The sequence below is a fragment of the Vitis riparia genome, chromosome 2 (genome assembly GCF_004353265.1).
Source record: "Vitis riparia cultivar Riparia Gloire de Montpellier isolate 1030 chromosome 2, EGFV_Vit.rip_1.0, whole genome shotgun sequence".
Taxonomy (NCBI): Eukaryota; Viridiplantae; Streptophyta; class Magnoliopsida; order Vitales; family Vitaceae; genus Vitis; species Vitis riparia.
Window position 1 is genome coordinate 5,423,745 of NC_048432.1, and position 13,230 is coordinate 5,436,974.

General features: G+C 42.0%; 1 protein-coding gene across 1 annotated transcript in view; it reads right to left on the reverse strand.

Annotated features, from left to right (window-relative positions):
- The window catches only part of LOC117933260 (protein ENHANCED DISEASE RESISTANCE 2-like), an 89,022-nt gene that overhangs the window by 68,861 nt on the left and 6,931 nt on the right, over positions 1-13,230 (reverse strand). The window contains exons 3-5 of the mRNA XM_034854646.1: positions 1,799-1,852; positions 780-845; positions 270-373 (exon numbers count right to left, since the gene is read on the reverse strand). Coding sequence (XP_034710537.1) covers positions 270-373; positions 780-845; positions 1,799-1,852 — 224 coding nt within the window. The remainder of the gene's footprint in view (positions 1-269; positions 374-779; positions 846-1,798; positions 1,853-13,230) is intronic.

The following is a 13,230-nucleotide window of genomic DNA, read 5'->3' on the forward strand; positions in this document are numbered from 1 at the left end:
GTTATTCTTTAAAGATAGCTCCATATTAATTGTACAGCACCTACAATATAATCAACAAACAGCCCAGACTATTGGGTGATATTGAAGTTATAAAAATTTATCAGGATTGGAAAATGTTTACCTGTGGAGAGATTCCAAACTTTGCAGCATAAAGGAAAGAAATGAAAATATACTGTGGATATGGTTCAGAACATGACAGCATTTTTCACTAGCATCCACATACTTATAACCACAAGCAGATAATAAATAAAGTTAAACTTGGTACTTACTGACTTTCATGGTCAGATGAGGAAGCAACCCTTCCATTATCCATCCCAGATTTATATTCAAATGAAATATATTTATTTCCATTAGCAACTTGTAAGTCCTGATGCTGAACACCATCAATACATAATCAGTCCTGAATTCAGTTGCCTGTCTAATTTACAGAATGTTACAGATGTATATAAAATGTCAAACAAGACCTGTAACTATGCTGTGGATCAATATATTTGTGGATCTAATGGCCACTATATAGGTAACCAAAAACAATTTTGTTTTGACCAAAGCAATGGATGGGAGGCAACAATTTTGTTTTGACCCAAGTAATGAATGGAAAGCAACAATTTTGAGAAAGACATCCACTACAGTGACACAACTCAATATCACTCATTTGTTTGTGTCTTTTATTAAACAAGAGAGGGAGAGAGAGAGAGAGAGAGAGATGGATAGAGAGGGGGGAGAGGGAGGGTAATGAGTGAGAAAGGATTCTAGTGTCATGAAGTTTGAAGGAAACGGACCTGATCAATTACAGCCTCAATTTTTTCTTTCCAGAGTAATGCCTCCTGGATATTGAATGCTGCCATCTGGAACAAAGAACATGGCTTCAATAATTTTCTTCATCAAAGATTCATAGTCCATTAAATTTCAGCTTCCACTATGCAAGCATAATGACATTAGAACAAAACATGATAATAAAGGGAGACAAGAAAATAAGCCATATGATATTCTGACAAATAATCCTCACTTCAGAAATTGCAGAGGCCAATTCCCCACTTAAAATTGGACATGCTGATTGCAGTAAAAATATTTTTATGTGGACTCCATGCTTAATTATGTGAAGTACTTCACTGTTGAGTTGTTTCATCCTAGTTTCTAATGGAGAAACAAAAATATATTCCAGATGTGCAAAAAGGACAAAACCTTGTCAAGTGTGAGAAAGGGCAAAAACTTGAATAAAACAGCCAACAGCACTGGGAAAAACAACAAAAATGACAAAATACTGTTGGAATTTTTCTCTGTATATATATTTCAGAGGGAGATTCACAGTTTAAACCAATGTTAGCAGATTGATACACGAGAAGATATTTGGAGACTTTACAAAGAGAGCTGATAAATTCAAACTTTGGGAGATCAATGTTGGTAGATTGCAACCCAAAAGATCAAAAAATAAGCTAGCCTTGGATAGAGGATTTTTTTTTTTTTTTTTTTTTTTTGATAGGAAGCTAGCCTTGGATAAAGGATATGCATACCATGGTAGGAAAAGAAGAAAAAAGGGGAAAAAATTACATAACTATGTGTGTAAAGAAAAATGTATCCCAAAAATTTCAGCACAACTAAAATAATCAAGTTTTCTTAGAACAACAACATGATATGGATACTTCATTAAAAAAGTGCAGTAAAAGAGAGTTAATAGCATGTGAATGATGTAAACCACTTAATCTGACTTCACTAACCAAAAATCTGTAAAGAGCAAAGAAAGACATCAGAGATAATATCTTAACTACTTTTACAGAAAAGGTATGGAAAAACCACGCACCGTGATTCGTTGCTGCTTCTCCTTCTTGTTGTAAATAGACATAACATAAACCATCTGCCAAACAAAGATAAGATAAGGTAAAATAAGGAAACAAAACATATAAATTTAGCAAGGCAAGGGCATGCTTTCTTGTACCATAATATTTTTATGATGCATCATATTTAAGCACTAATAAGGATGGAAAAAAATGAATTTTGTAAAGGTATTGGGATGCTGAGATAAATATAGTGTGAGATAGAATGGAAAAAAGGAACAAAGTAATAATAATTTTGTAAATGAGAGGAAAAAAATGAATTTTATAAAGGTATTGGACATTGATATAAATATAACGAGAGACAGAATCTCCTTTTATAAAGGTATCGGGCATTGATAGATGTTGAATATAATGTATTTATAGTGTATAACCTTTCCTTGTTAATATAGGATACATGTATGGTAGTTAGGACTCCTAGCCTTGTATATATATATATTTCTCAATTGTAAGTAGATAATTACATTAATGAGAATTAAGGTCTTTCTTCTTTCTCTCTCTCTCAACATGGTATCAGAGCCAAGGAAGAAAACCTAATTCTTTCCTGTTTCTCGTGTCATCAACTCCGGGAAACCTTCCGGTGACCGTGTTTCATTCCGGTCACCTTCCCCATCTCCCAATACTTTCTGGTCATTCGGATCGTCGACAGAAACTACTCACCGCCGGCGAATTTTTCCGGCGAACTTTCCGGCGACGTATTTTTCCGACACCGACCATACCAGAAGGAGCGCCTGGAGGAGATCTACAACTTTTGTGAAGGCACCGGCACCAAAAAAGCATCCACGCGCCGCCCACGCGCACGTTTCCGTCCGGCGGCTGCATCTCACGCGCCGGCGCGTGAGGGCGCGTGAGGGCTTTTCCGGCGACGCGCCTCCTCCAGCAGCCTCGCCTGACGCCGACCAGCCTCCCTACCTCCCTGGTTCTCCCATTCGAGCCCTGCACGTACCTCTTTTGGGGATTTTTGTCTCCGTCGGCCCTTCAAACAGTCTTTCCGGCGAAGCTCCGACTACTTTTTCTCCACTCCAATCCCTGCACGTGCCTTGGGAAGTGTTCTTCTACCTTTCTGGTGGTACCACGCCGCGATCTGAGGCCGTCTCCCTTTTTCGGTGGTGCGACGCGCAATCTGAAGCCGTATTAGGGCTCTCTTCGATCCAAACATACTTCATTCTCCAGATAAGTAGATATGACTACTAAAAATTCCATTTTTTCCGCTGTTATATCTGGATCTCCTATGATTACTTCGGAGAAATTGGTTGGCAGTGACAATTATCTTTCCTGGTCTGCCTCTGTTGAACTTTGGTTTATGGGTCAAGGATATGAGGATCACTTGATTACACAGGAGGCAGATATCCCTGAGGTTGACCGCGTACAGTGGAGGAAGATAGATGCACAGTTATGTAGTGTATTATGGCAATCCGTTGATCCCAAGATCCTTCTTCATCTTCGGGCCTACAAAACTTGTTTTAAATTTTGGACTCAGGTCAAAGGATTATACACGAATGATATCCAGCATCTTTATAAGGTGGCTTCTGCTATTGTCCATCTCAGCCAACAGGACTTGGATCTATCTACTTATATTGGCCAGATTGCCTCTCTTAAGGAGGAGTTCTTGACTGTGATGCCTCTTACTCCTGATGTTGGGGCTCAACAAACACAGCTTGACAAGTTCTTCATGGTTCTTACTCTTATTGGCCTCCGTCCGGATCTTGAGCCTGTCCGCGATCAGATTCTTGGTAGTTCATCAGTTCCGTCCTTGGATGATGTGTTTGCTCGCCTCCTCCGTATCTCCTCCACTCAGACTTTGCCATTTGATAGCACTTCAGATTCTTCTGTGTTAGTTTCTCAAACTAACTCTCGAGGAGGCCGTAGTGGTACCCGAGGTAGAGGTCAACGTCCTCATTGCACCTATTGCAATAAACTTGGCCACACTCGCGATCGTTGCTATCAGTTACATGGACGACCTCCTCGCACTGCCCATGTGGCCCAGTCCTCTGATTCTCCGCTGCCTCAAGCTCCAAGCTCTTCCATCTCTCAGGCTTCTGTTGCCTCTGTTGCCCAGCCTGGTAATGCCTCTGCTTGCCTTACCCACACATCTTCTCTTGGACCCTGGATTCTAGATTCTGGAGCTTCTGATCACTTATCTGGTAATAAGGATCTTTTCTCCTCTATTACTACTACCTCTGCTTTACCTAATGTTACCTTAGCTAATGGTTCTCAAACTGTGGCTAAAGGTATTGGTTTGGCCCTTCCTCTGCCTTCTCTACCTCTCACTTCTGTCCTTTATACTCCTGAATGTCCTTTTAATCTTATTTCCATCAGCAAAATCACTCGTACTCTTAATTGCTCTATTACCTTTTCTGATAAATTTGTGACCTTGCAGGACCGGAGTACGGGGAAGACGATTGGCATAGGACGTGAGTCTCAAGGCCTCTATCACCTCACCTCGGATTCATCTCCTGCAGTTTGCATTTCCACTGATGCTCCTCTCCTCATTCACAATCGTCTGGGCCACCCTAGTCTCTCCAAGTTCCAGAAGATGGTCCCTCGTTTTTCCACTTTATCGTCGCTTCCGTGTGAGTCATGTCAGCTTGGGAAACATACTCGTGTCTCGTTCCCAAAGCGTTTGAATAATCGGGCAAAGTCTCCTTTTGAGCTTGTCCACACTGATGTTGGGGTCCTTGTCGGACTGCGTCTACTTTAGGATTTCAGTATTTTGTCACTTTCATTGATGATTATTCTCGATGTACTTGGTTATTTTTAATGAAAAATCGAGCTGAGTTATTCTCTATTTTCCAGAAATTTTATGCTGAAATCCAAACCCAGTTCAATATTTCTATTCGTGTGTTACGCAGTGACAATGCCAGGGAATATTTTTCAGCCCCATTTACTTCGTTTATGTCTCATCATGGGATTCTTCATCAGTCTTCTTGTGCTCATACTCCTCAACAAAATGGGGTAGCTGAACGCAAGAATCGACATCTTGTTGAGACAGCTCGTACTCTCCTCCTCCATAGCAATGTTCCTTTTCGTTTTTGGGGGGACGCTGTTCTTACCGCTTGTTATTTGATTAATCGTATGCCCTCCTCTGTCTTACATGATCAGATTCCTCACTCCTTTCTCTTCCCTGACCAACCACTTTATTTCCTTCCTCCTCGTGTCTTTGGTTGTACTTGCTTTGTTCATATTCTCACTCCTGGACAGGACAAGCTTTCCGCCAAAGCCATGAAGTGTCTCTTCTTGGGATACTCCAGACTTCAGAAGGGTTATCGTTGTTATTCCCTTGAGACTCATCGATACTTTATCTCCGCTGATGTCACCTTCTTTGAGGACTCACCATTCTTTTCCACCACTTCTGAGTCTCTTCCTGTTTCTGAAGTCTTGCCTATTCCCATTGTCTCCCCACCTGATGCTATGCCTCCTCGACCACTTCAGGTTTATCATCGTCGGCCTCGTGTCGTTGCTCCTCTCCCTTTTGCTGAGGCACCTGCTGACTCACTTCCTATCCCTTCGGCTTCACCTACCCCGGCTCTGCCTTCTCCTAATGACTTACCCATTGCTGTTCGGAAAGGTACTCGCTCTACTCGTAATCCTCATCCTATTTACAATTTTTTGAGTTATCATCGATTATCTTCACCCTATTCTGCTTTTGTTTCTGCTATATCCTCTGTTTCTCTTCCAAAGAGCACCCATGAAGCTCTTTCCCATCCAGGCTGCCGACAGGCAATGGTGGATGAAATGGCTGCTCTGCACTCTAATGGCACTTGGGATCTTGTTGTTTTACCCTCGGGTAAATCTACCGTTGGCTGTCGTTGGGTCTACGCAGTTAAGGTTGGTCCTGATGGTCAGGTTGATCGCCTTAAGGCCCGCTTAGTTGCTAAAGGCTATACTCAGGTTTATGGTTCTGATTATGGTGACACATTCTCTCCGGTTGCCAAGATTGCTTCTGTCCGTCTGCTTCTCTCCATGGCTGCCATGTGTTCTTGGCCTCTTTATCAATTGGATATTAAAAATGCCTTCCTTCATGTGATCTTGCCGAGGAAGTTTATATGGAGCAACCTCCTGGTTTTGTTGCTCAGGGGGAGTCTGGTTTAGTATGCAGGTTACGCCGTTCTCTATATGGCTTGAAACAATCTCCTCGAGCATGGTTTAGCCGTTTTAGTTATGTTGTTCAAGAGTTTGGCATGCTTCGCAGTACAGCAGACCATTCAGTTTCTATCATCATAACTCTTTGGGGCAGTGTATTTATCTGGTTGTTTATGTGGACGACATCGTCATTACAGGCAGTGATCAGGATGGTATTCAGAAACTAAAGCAACACCTTTTTACCCACTTTCAAACCAAAGACTTGGGGAAACTCAAGTATTTCTTGGGAATTGAGATAGCTCAATCCAGTTCTGCTGTGGTCCTTTCCCAAAGGAAGTATGCTTTAGACATCCTGGAAGAAACTGGTATGTTAGACTGTAAACCGGTAGACACACCTATGGATCCGAATGTCAAACTTGTACCAGGACAAGGGGAGCCTTTAGGAGACCCCGGGAGATATCGACGGCTCGTAGGTAAATTGAACTATCTCACCATTACTCGTCCAGACATTTCTTTTCCTGTGAGTGTTGTTAGTCAATTCCTACAGTCACCATGTGATAGCCATTGGGATGCTGTAATCCGCATTCTTCGATATATCAAAAGTACACCAGGCCAAGGTGTGTTGTACGAGAACAGAGGTCATACTCAGGTTGTTGGTTACACAGATGCAGATTGGGCTGGCTCACCCACAGATAGACGTTCCACTTCGGGGTACTGTGTTTTTATTGGAGGTAATCTAATATCTTGGAAGAGTAAGAAACAAGATGTAGTGGCCAAATCTAGCGCTGAAGCCGAGTATCGAGCTATGGCTTTGGCAACATGTGAACTCATATGGTTGAGACATCTTCTTCGAGAGTTGAGATTTGGAAAGGATGAACAGATGAAACTCATATGTGATAACCAGGCCGCATTACATATTGCATCCAATCCAGTCTTTCATGAAAGGACCAAACATATTGAAGTTGACTGTCATTTCATTAGAGAGAAGATCGCATCAGGATGTGTTGCTACAAGTTTTGTTAATTCAAATGATCAACTAGCTGACATCTTCACTAAATCTCTCAGAGGTCCTAGGATTAAATATATTTGTAACAAGCTTGGTGCATATGACGTAAATGCTCCAGCTTGAGGGGGAGTGTTGAATATAATGTATTTATAGTGTATAACCTTTCCTTGTTAATATAGGATACATGTATGGTAGTTAGGACTCCTAGCCTTGTATATATATATATATCTCAATTGTAAGTAGATAATTACATTAATGAGAATTAAGGTCTTTCTTCTTTCTCTCTCTCTCAACAATAGAAATATAATGGGCATTGATATAAAAATAACGAGAGACAGAATCTCCACTCACTCTCTCTCTTGGCTAAAAAGATTTCATTTAGAATCAGAGTGTCTGATCAAAGTGGATCAACAACCTAGGTTATTTTAGTGACATTGCAATGAGTATTAACCACCCTGGAGAGTGTGGGAGAAAGTGGTAAAAAATTCTTATTCAATCAACTGTTACAATCCAAATTTATATCCTATATTTACAAAGAAATTTAAGGAAAAAAATAAACTAATAATCCCTATAAGTCAGGACAATCCTTATAAATCAAAGATTATTCTACATAATCTGATTTACAGTTATACACACTTTCCTAATCTAATTTACAGCTATATATTACATAAATATATACAAGAGGTCTCAAGTAAGAAAATTCAGATTTCTAACACTCCCCCTCAAGCTGGTGAATAGATATTATTTTTTTTTTATAGGAAACGACAAAGGAATATATTGATAAAAAGAAGGTACAAATAGAAGGATGAGGAATCCTCCCAACAAAGAGAAACAAGACTACAAGTAATCAAATATAAGAAAGTACAAAAAGAGAAATGTAGACACTCTAGTTACACGCCGCTAACCAATCAAGTTGTAATATGTTAAGAGGAATCCCCTTAAAAACCTTAGACCAAAAAGCCCAAAAAGAAGTAAGAAAACAAATAGAATCCCAAAGATACTCGACATTCCTTGCTTTGTCCTAAAAAATCCTTGCATTTCTTTCCCGCCACACCACCCACATTAACGCGATGCACGCGTTTTGCCATAAGATAATCCCTCTCTTGGAAGATCCAAAACCATTAAAATTACTAGATAACATGTCAGAGATGCTCCTTGGGGAAACCCAATCCATCTTTGCTGATTGGAATAATCTGTGCCACAACCCCATCGTCAAAGAGCAATGAAGGAAAAGGTGATATACTGTTTCTCCATTCTTCACACACAACTTACATATGTCAGGGCTAAGTGCTTTGTAGGGTCTTCTCAATTGTAGCAAGTCATTAGTATTAACCTTCTTGTGAGCCACCAACCAGACAAAGGACTTGACTTTCAAAGGAACTTGAGCATTCCAAACAATCTTGGTAGGGAAAACTGGAGGCGACTCAGAATATTGGGATAAGGCCAGAAAGAAAGATTTGACTGTGAAGAGACCTGAAGGAGATAAGGACCAGGATCTCTTATCTGGAACGAAAGGTGATATGCGAAGACGATCAAAAGACCGCATAAGGCCCTCTAAATCATCTATCTCAGAATCAGAAAGATTTTGGCGAAAATTGAAATTCCAAGAGAATGGGCGGGTATATCCAAGAATTGATGAAATAAGAGCATTTTTATCCGTGACTACGCTAAGTAATCTTGGATATTGGACTCCCAAAGGTTGTTCCCCCCACCACAAACCGAGTAAACTTGGAAAACTCTTGGTAGACTAGTGCAATGGCCTTCCAAGGACAACAATGAGACCATCTAACTATGTTGTTAACATCCCAGCCATTGGAGTGTGATCCATAAATGCTTAAAATAACCTAATGCCACAGAGCTGAATCCTCCCTAGGATATCTCCACAATCACTTCCCTAAAAGAGCGACATTCCTTATAGATATCTTTCCAAAACCCAATCCCCCTCTCGATTTCGGCTTACACACTACGTCCCAATTAACCAAATGGTCTCTTTTGCCTTCCCCTACGCCTGACCATAAAAAATCTCTTTGCATTCTCTCAATTTTTGCTGCCACAGAGGCGGGAATCTTAAATAAGGAAAGAAAGTAACATGGCATATGGGTGAGACAAGATTGAATGAGGGTTATTCTGCCTCCAAAAGATAAATATGTCTTCTGCCACCCATCTAATCTCCTTGATATCCTCTCAATCATAGGATCCCAAAAGCCACACGCCTTAGGATTCCCACCCAGAGGAAGACCCAGGTAAAGTATAGGCCACCCAGAAGCCTTGCAGTTAAGCATCTCGGCCAACCTAGAAAGGTGATTCTGCTCAAGATTAATACCATAGATATTGCTTTTGTCAAGATTAACTTTCAAACCGGAAATATGCCCAAACACTAGCAGGACATTCTTAAAGGTCATCATATCCTCCTCCCGAGAGCTGGAAAAGAAAATGGTATCATCTGCAAATTGTAAGTGGGAAACCCTTGTTCTGTTCCTACCCACCCTGAAACCCTCCAAGACGTTTGTCTCCTTAGCTTTCAATAACATACTACTCAATACATCTGCCACTATGGTGAACAAGAACGGTGATAAAGGGTCTCCTTGTCTTAAACCTCTAGATGCCTTAACCCACCCTTTCGCATTACCATTCACCAAGACTGCAAAAGAAACCGAGGACAAGCAACCTCTCATCCATTTCCTCCATCTAAGACCAAACCCTTTCATCTCCAACACATGATCCAAAAAATCCCAACTCACATGATCATAGGCCTTTCCAAAGTCAATTTTGAATACAACTCCTTCCTCCCCTGATCTTCTTTTCTCATCCACTATCTCATTGGCTATGAGCACTTCATCCAAAATTTGTCTCCCTTGAACAAAGGCTCCTTGAGTAGAATGGATGGTCTCGTGAAGTACCCCTCTTATGCGCCCTGCTAACACCTTGGCTATTATCTTGTATAAACTAGTGATCAAGCTAATAGGTCTAAAGTCTAAGATTCTTCTTGACATGCTTTTTTTAGGTAACAGAACTATAAAGGAAGCATTGGTGCTTTGATTAATAATTCCACTCCTATGAAATTCTGCAAACACTTTCACTAGATCCTCCTTTATCACTTCCCAACAATCTTGAAACACTGCAATGGTAAATCCATCTGACCCCGGAGCCTTATCCCTGTCCATCTGAAAAATAGCCTTAAAAATCTCTTCTTCAGTAAAGGGGGATTCCAACCTAAGCGCACTCTCTCCAGATATAGGGGACCAATCTAAGCCTTCCACTCTCCAAGGCTTTCCAGGAGGACTCGCATAGAGCTTTTCAAAATACCTTAAAATCTCCTCTTTTATGCTCTCTAAATCATTCATCATTAGGCCATTTTCATTCTCCAACTCCTTAATAAATTTCCTATTTCGCCTGCCATTGGCCACCTTATGAAAAAATTTTGAGTTGCAATCCCCTTCTTTTACCCATTTCACCCTACCTTTTTGTCTCCAATGTATTTCTTCCCTCAAAATCAACTCCTCTAGCTCCCCTTTTCTTAAAACTCTTTGGGCTAAAAGTTCATGGGATAGGCCCCCTTCTTGCTCCAACGAATCAAAGTTAACTAAATCAGATAAGATATCTTTTTTCCTTTTACTTAGCTCTCCAAAAGAAGCCTTATTCCACCCTTTCAATTTGGCTTTAACAAACTGTAATTTCCTCATGAACTTGTGCCCTTCCCACCCATTTCCTTGAAACTCCCTCCACCATCTTCCAAAACTCTCCTTAAAACTAGGATGTTGCAACCACATATTCTCAAACCTGAATGGCATTGGACCCCACTTGAACGGATTAGTTTCCAAGACAATCGGCCAATGATCCGATGTCCATCTTGGCAGTACTCCTTGAATACTTTGAGGAAATACTTGTTCCCACTCATTTGAGTACAGGAAACGATCTAATCTCTTGCAAACTGGATTTTCTTGCATGTTTGACCAAGTAAATGATGCACTCCTTAAAGGTAAATCTATCAATTCGCAATCTCTTATGAAATCATCAAAATCCTTCATGCTTGGGGTTAATCTAGAACTGCCCAATTTTTCTGAACTTCTCCTTATGACATTAAAGTCGCCGCCCACACACCAACGCGGATAAGCAAGCCCACCAATGTCTGAAAGCTCCATCCAAAAATCCTTCCTGAGAGCTGAGTTGTTTGGACCATAAACTGCAGATAGCTATACAGATTCGCAACCGTCCAATGCGAACTTGATTGAGACCGAAAAAGAACCTAACACTACCTCCTCCTTGCACAATTTTTTAGCATCCCATATGATCAAAATCCCACCCGAAGCCCCACATGCCGGAAGGGCTGCCCAATCCTTATTTCTGGCAGTCCAAACACAACCCATGAATCTTCTATCACACTCCTCCTTTTTTGTTTCCTGAATCATCACTACATTCGGCTTTTCTGATCTCAAAAAATCCTTAACCACCCTTCTCTTTTTCTTTGAACCCAAACCCCTGGTATTCTAACTGATTATCTTCATGTGAAACTCTCTGACCCTAATCTCCGAACCAAAACCAATTAGTCTCACAATCCTGTGGAGCATCTGCTCTTCCTCCTGGAATATACTTTGATATCCAGAGTCTTTAAAACCTCACGTACTTTTGCCATTTTCCTAGGGGACAGTCCTTCTATTTGGAACTCGCCCGAAGGAGAGCCCGCAATACCTCCCAAGTTACCTGTATCCTTACTGGACTCCTTGACAGGTGATCTTAAATTAGCTGAGAGAGAATTGACACTCTCAGGCATCTGGTAAGGACAAGCAAGCTGGATCACCTCCATTTCCATTTCTAAATTAGGGAAATCAACAGAAGTTTGACCATCATCGTTGACTTTTTTGGAAAAAAATTCAGAGTTTACTCGGTTTTCCATAAGTACCAGAGATTGAGAAGCTGAATCGGGATGCAAGGGGGTAGGGGGACTCAGAATGTGGACGGAAGGATTCAAGAGGGATTTAGTGGAGCCACTAGAAGGGGGTATATATGGATGGGTGGAATTAAAAAGTGAAGGCGTTACCTCCAGAATTTCCGCAACCATCGAATCACAGTTCCCCATCAAGCTAGGCCCTTTACCTCTAGTTTCTGGCGAAGATGGCTTAACCATGACTGCTGAGCCACGAGAATCAGACCCCACTCGGCCCAAAAAACCTTACATATCTTCGTCGGATGAAAAAATGTTCAGATCCGCTTCCTTTCTCGGCGACGCATCCCTTTCCCCTAATTTCTTCTTGCGAAACCTTGGAAAACATGGAAAAAAGAGAGGGCTTGCATTTGATCCTCTGTTCGCCTGAGATTCGGCGCCTAAATCGTCTGTCTTTGGGTCCTCTTCGCTGTCCACCTTGATTTTTCCACGCGAAATGGGCTCGCTGCTGCATCGGATACCTTGTCGATACTCTGACCTTGGGGGAAAGAAAGTTGACCACAACTTCCTTGAACCGTACAACACCTTCTTCTCCGCTGGCCTGCTCGACTGAAACTCAAGGAGTCCAGGAGCTGATTTCCCTTTTTCGATTGCAGAAGAAGAGTCTTCTTCTTCCTTACGTAACGGCGCCGCTGTCTCAACTGGGGTTGCCTCTTCTGGGCTTAGGCCCAAGCCCAACGGGCCTTTAAGCTTGCAACCCATTGTACCTGCACTTGGATTTGCCATCGACTGGGCCTTCCTCTCACGGGCCCGACAGCCCACATCAGCGATGGCCTCATCTTCTCCGGCCCAATCTCCTCCTTCTTCACCAATCCCGTCTATCCCATCTAGTGACTTCAGACGAGACTGCAACGGGAGTTGGCAGCCCTTACCCCTTTCTCCCTCCTTCCAATGTCTGTTATCTTCCCCGACACGGTACCTTCCCTCCACCGTTGATCTACCGCACTCCCCTCGTCTTCCTCCACCTGTCCCTGTGTGAGGAGCGACAGCCACCCGAGTCGACTCACCGTTTCTGCTACCTCTCCGTCTCTCTTCGTCTCCGACCACAACGACGACGAGTGTAAACACCCAATCTCCATCAGTCACCTCCAACATAGCTGGAAGTATTGCCCTATCCTTCATTACAATCTTTATCCTCGCCCTGCTGAGATCAAATAACTTCAGCGTACGCCAATCGATTTCATTTACAGACCCCCATTGCTCCACAATCTTCTTCAGGTGAACCTCCGACCATAGGTGAAATGGCAACCCCCTTAATTCGATCCATCCTTCTCTAAATTTCCCGTCTAATTCCGCATTTTCCTTCGGCGACCATCTTCGCAGCTAAATGAAGTTCCTTTCCCCAGCCCTTAACTTCCTCAAATCATGGA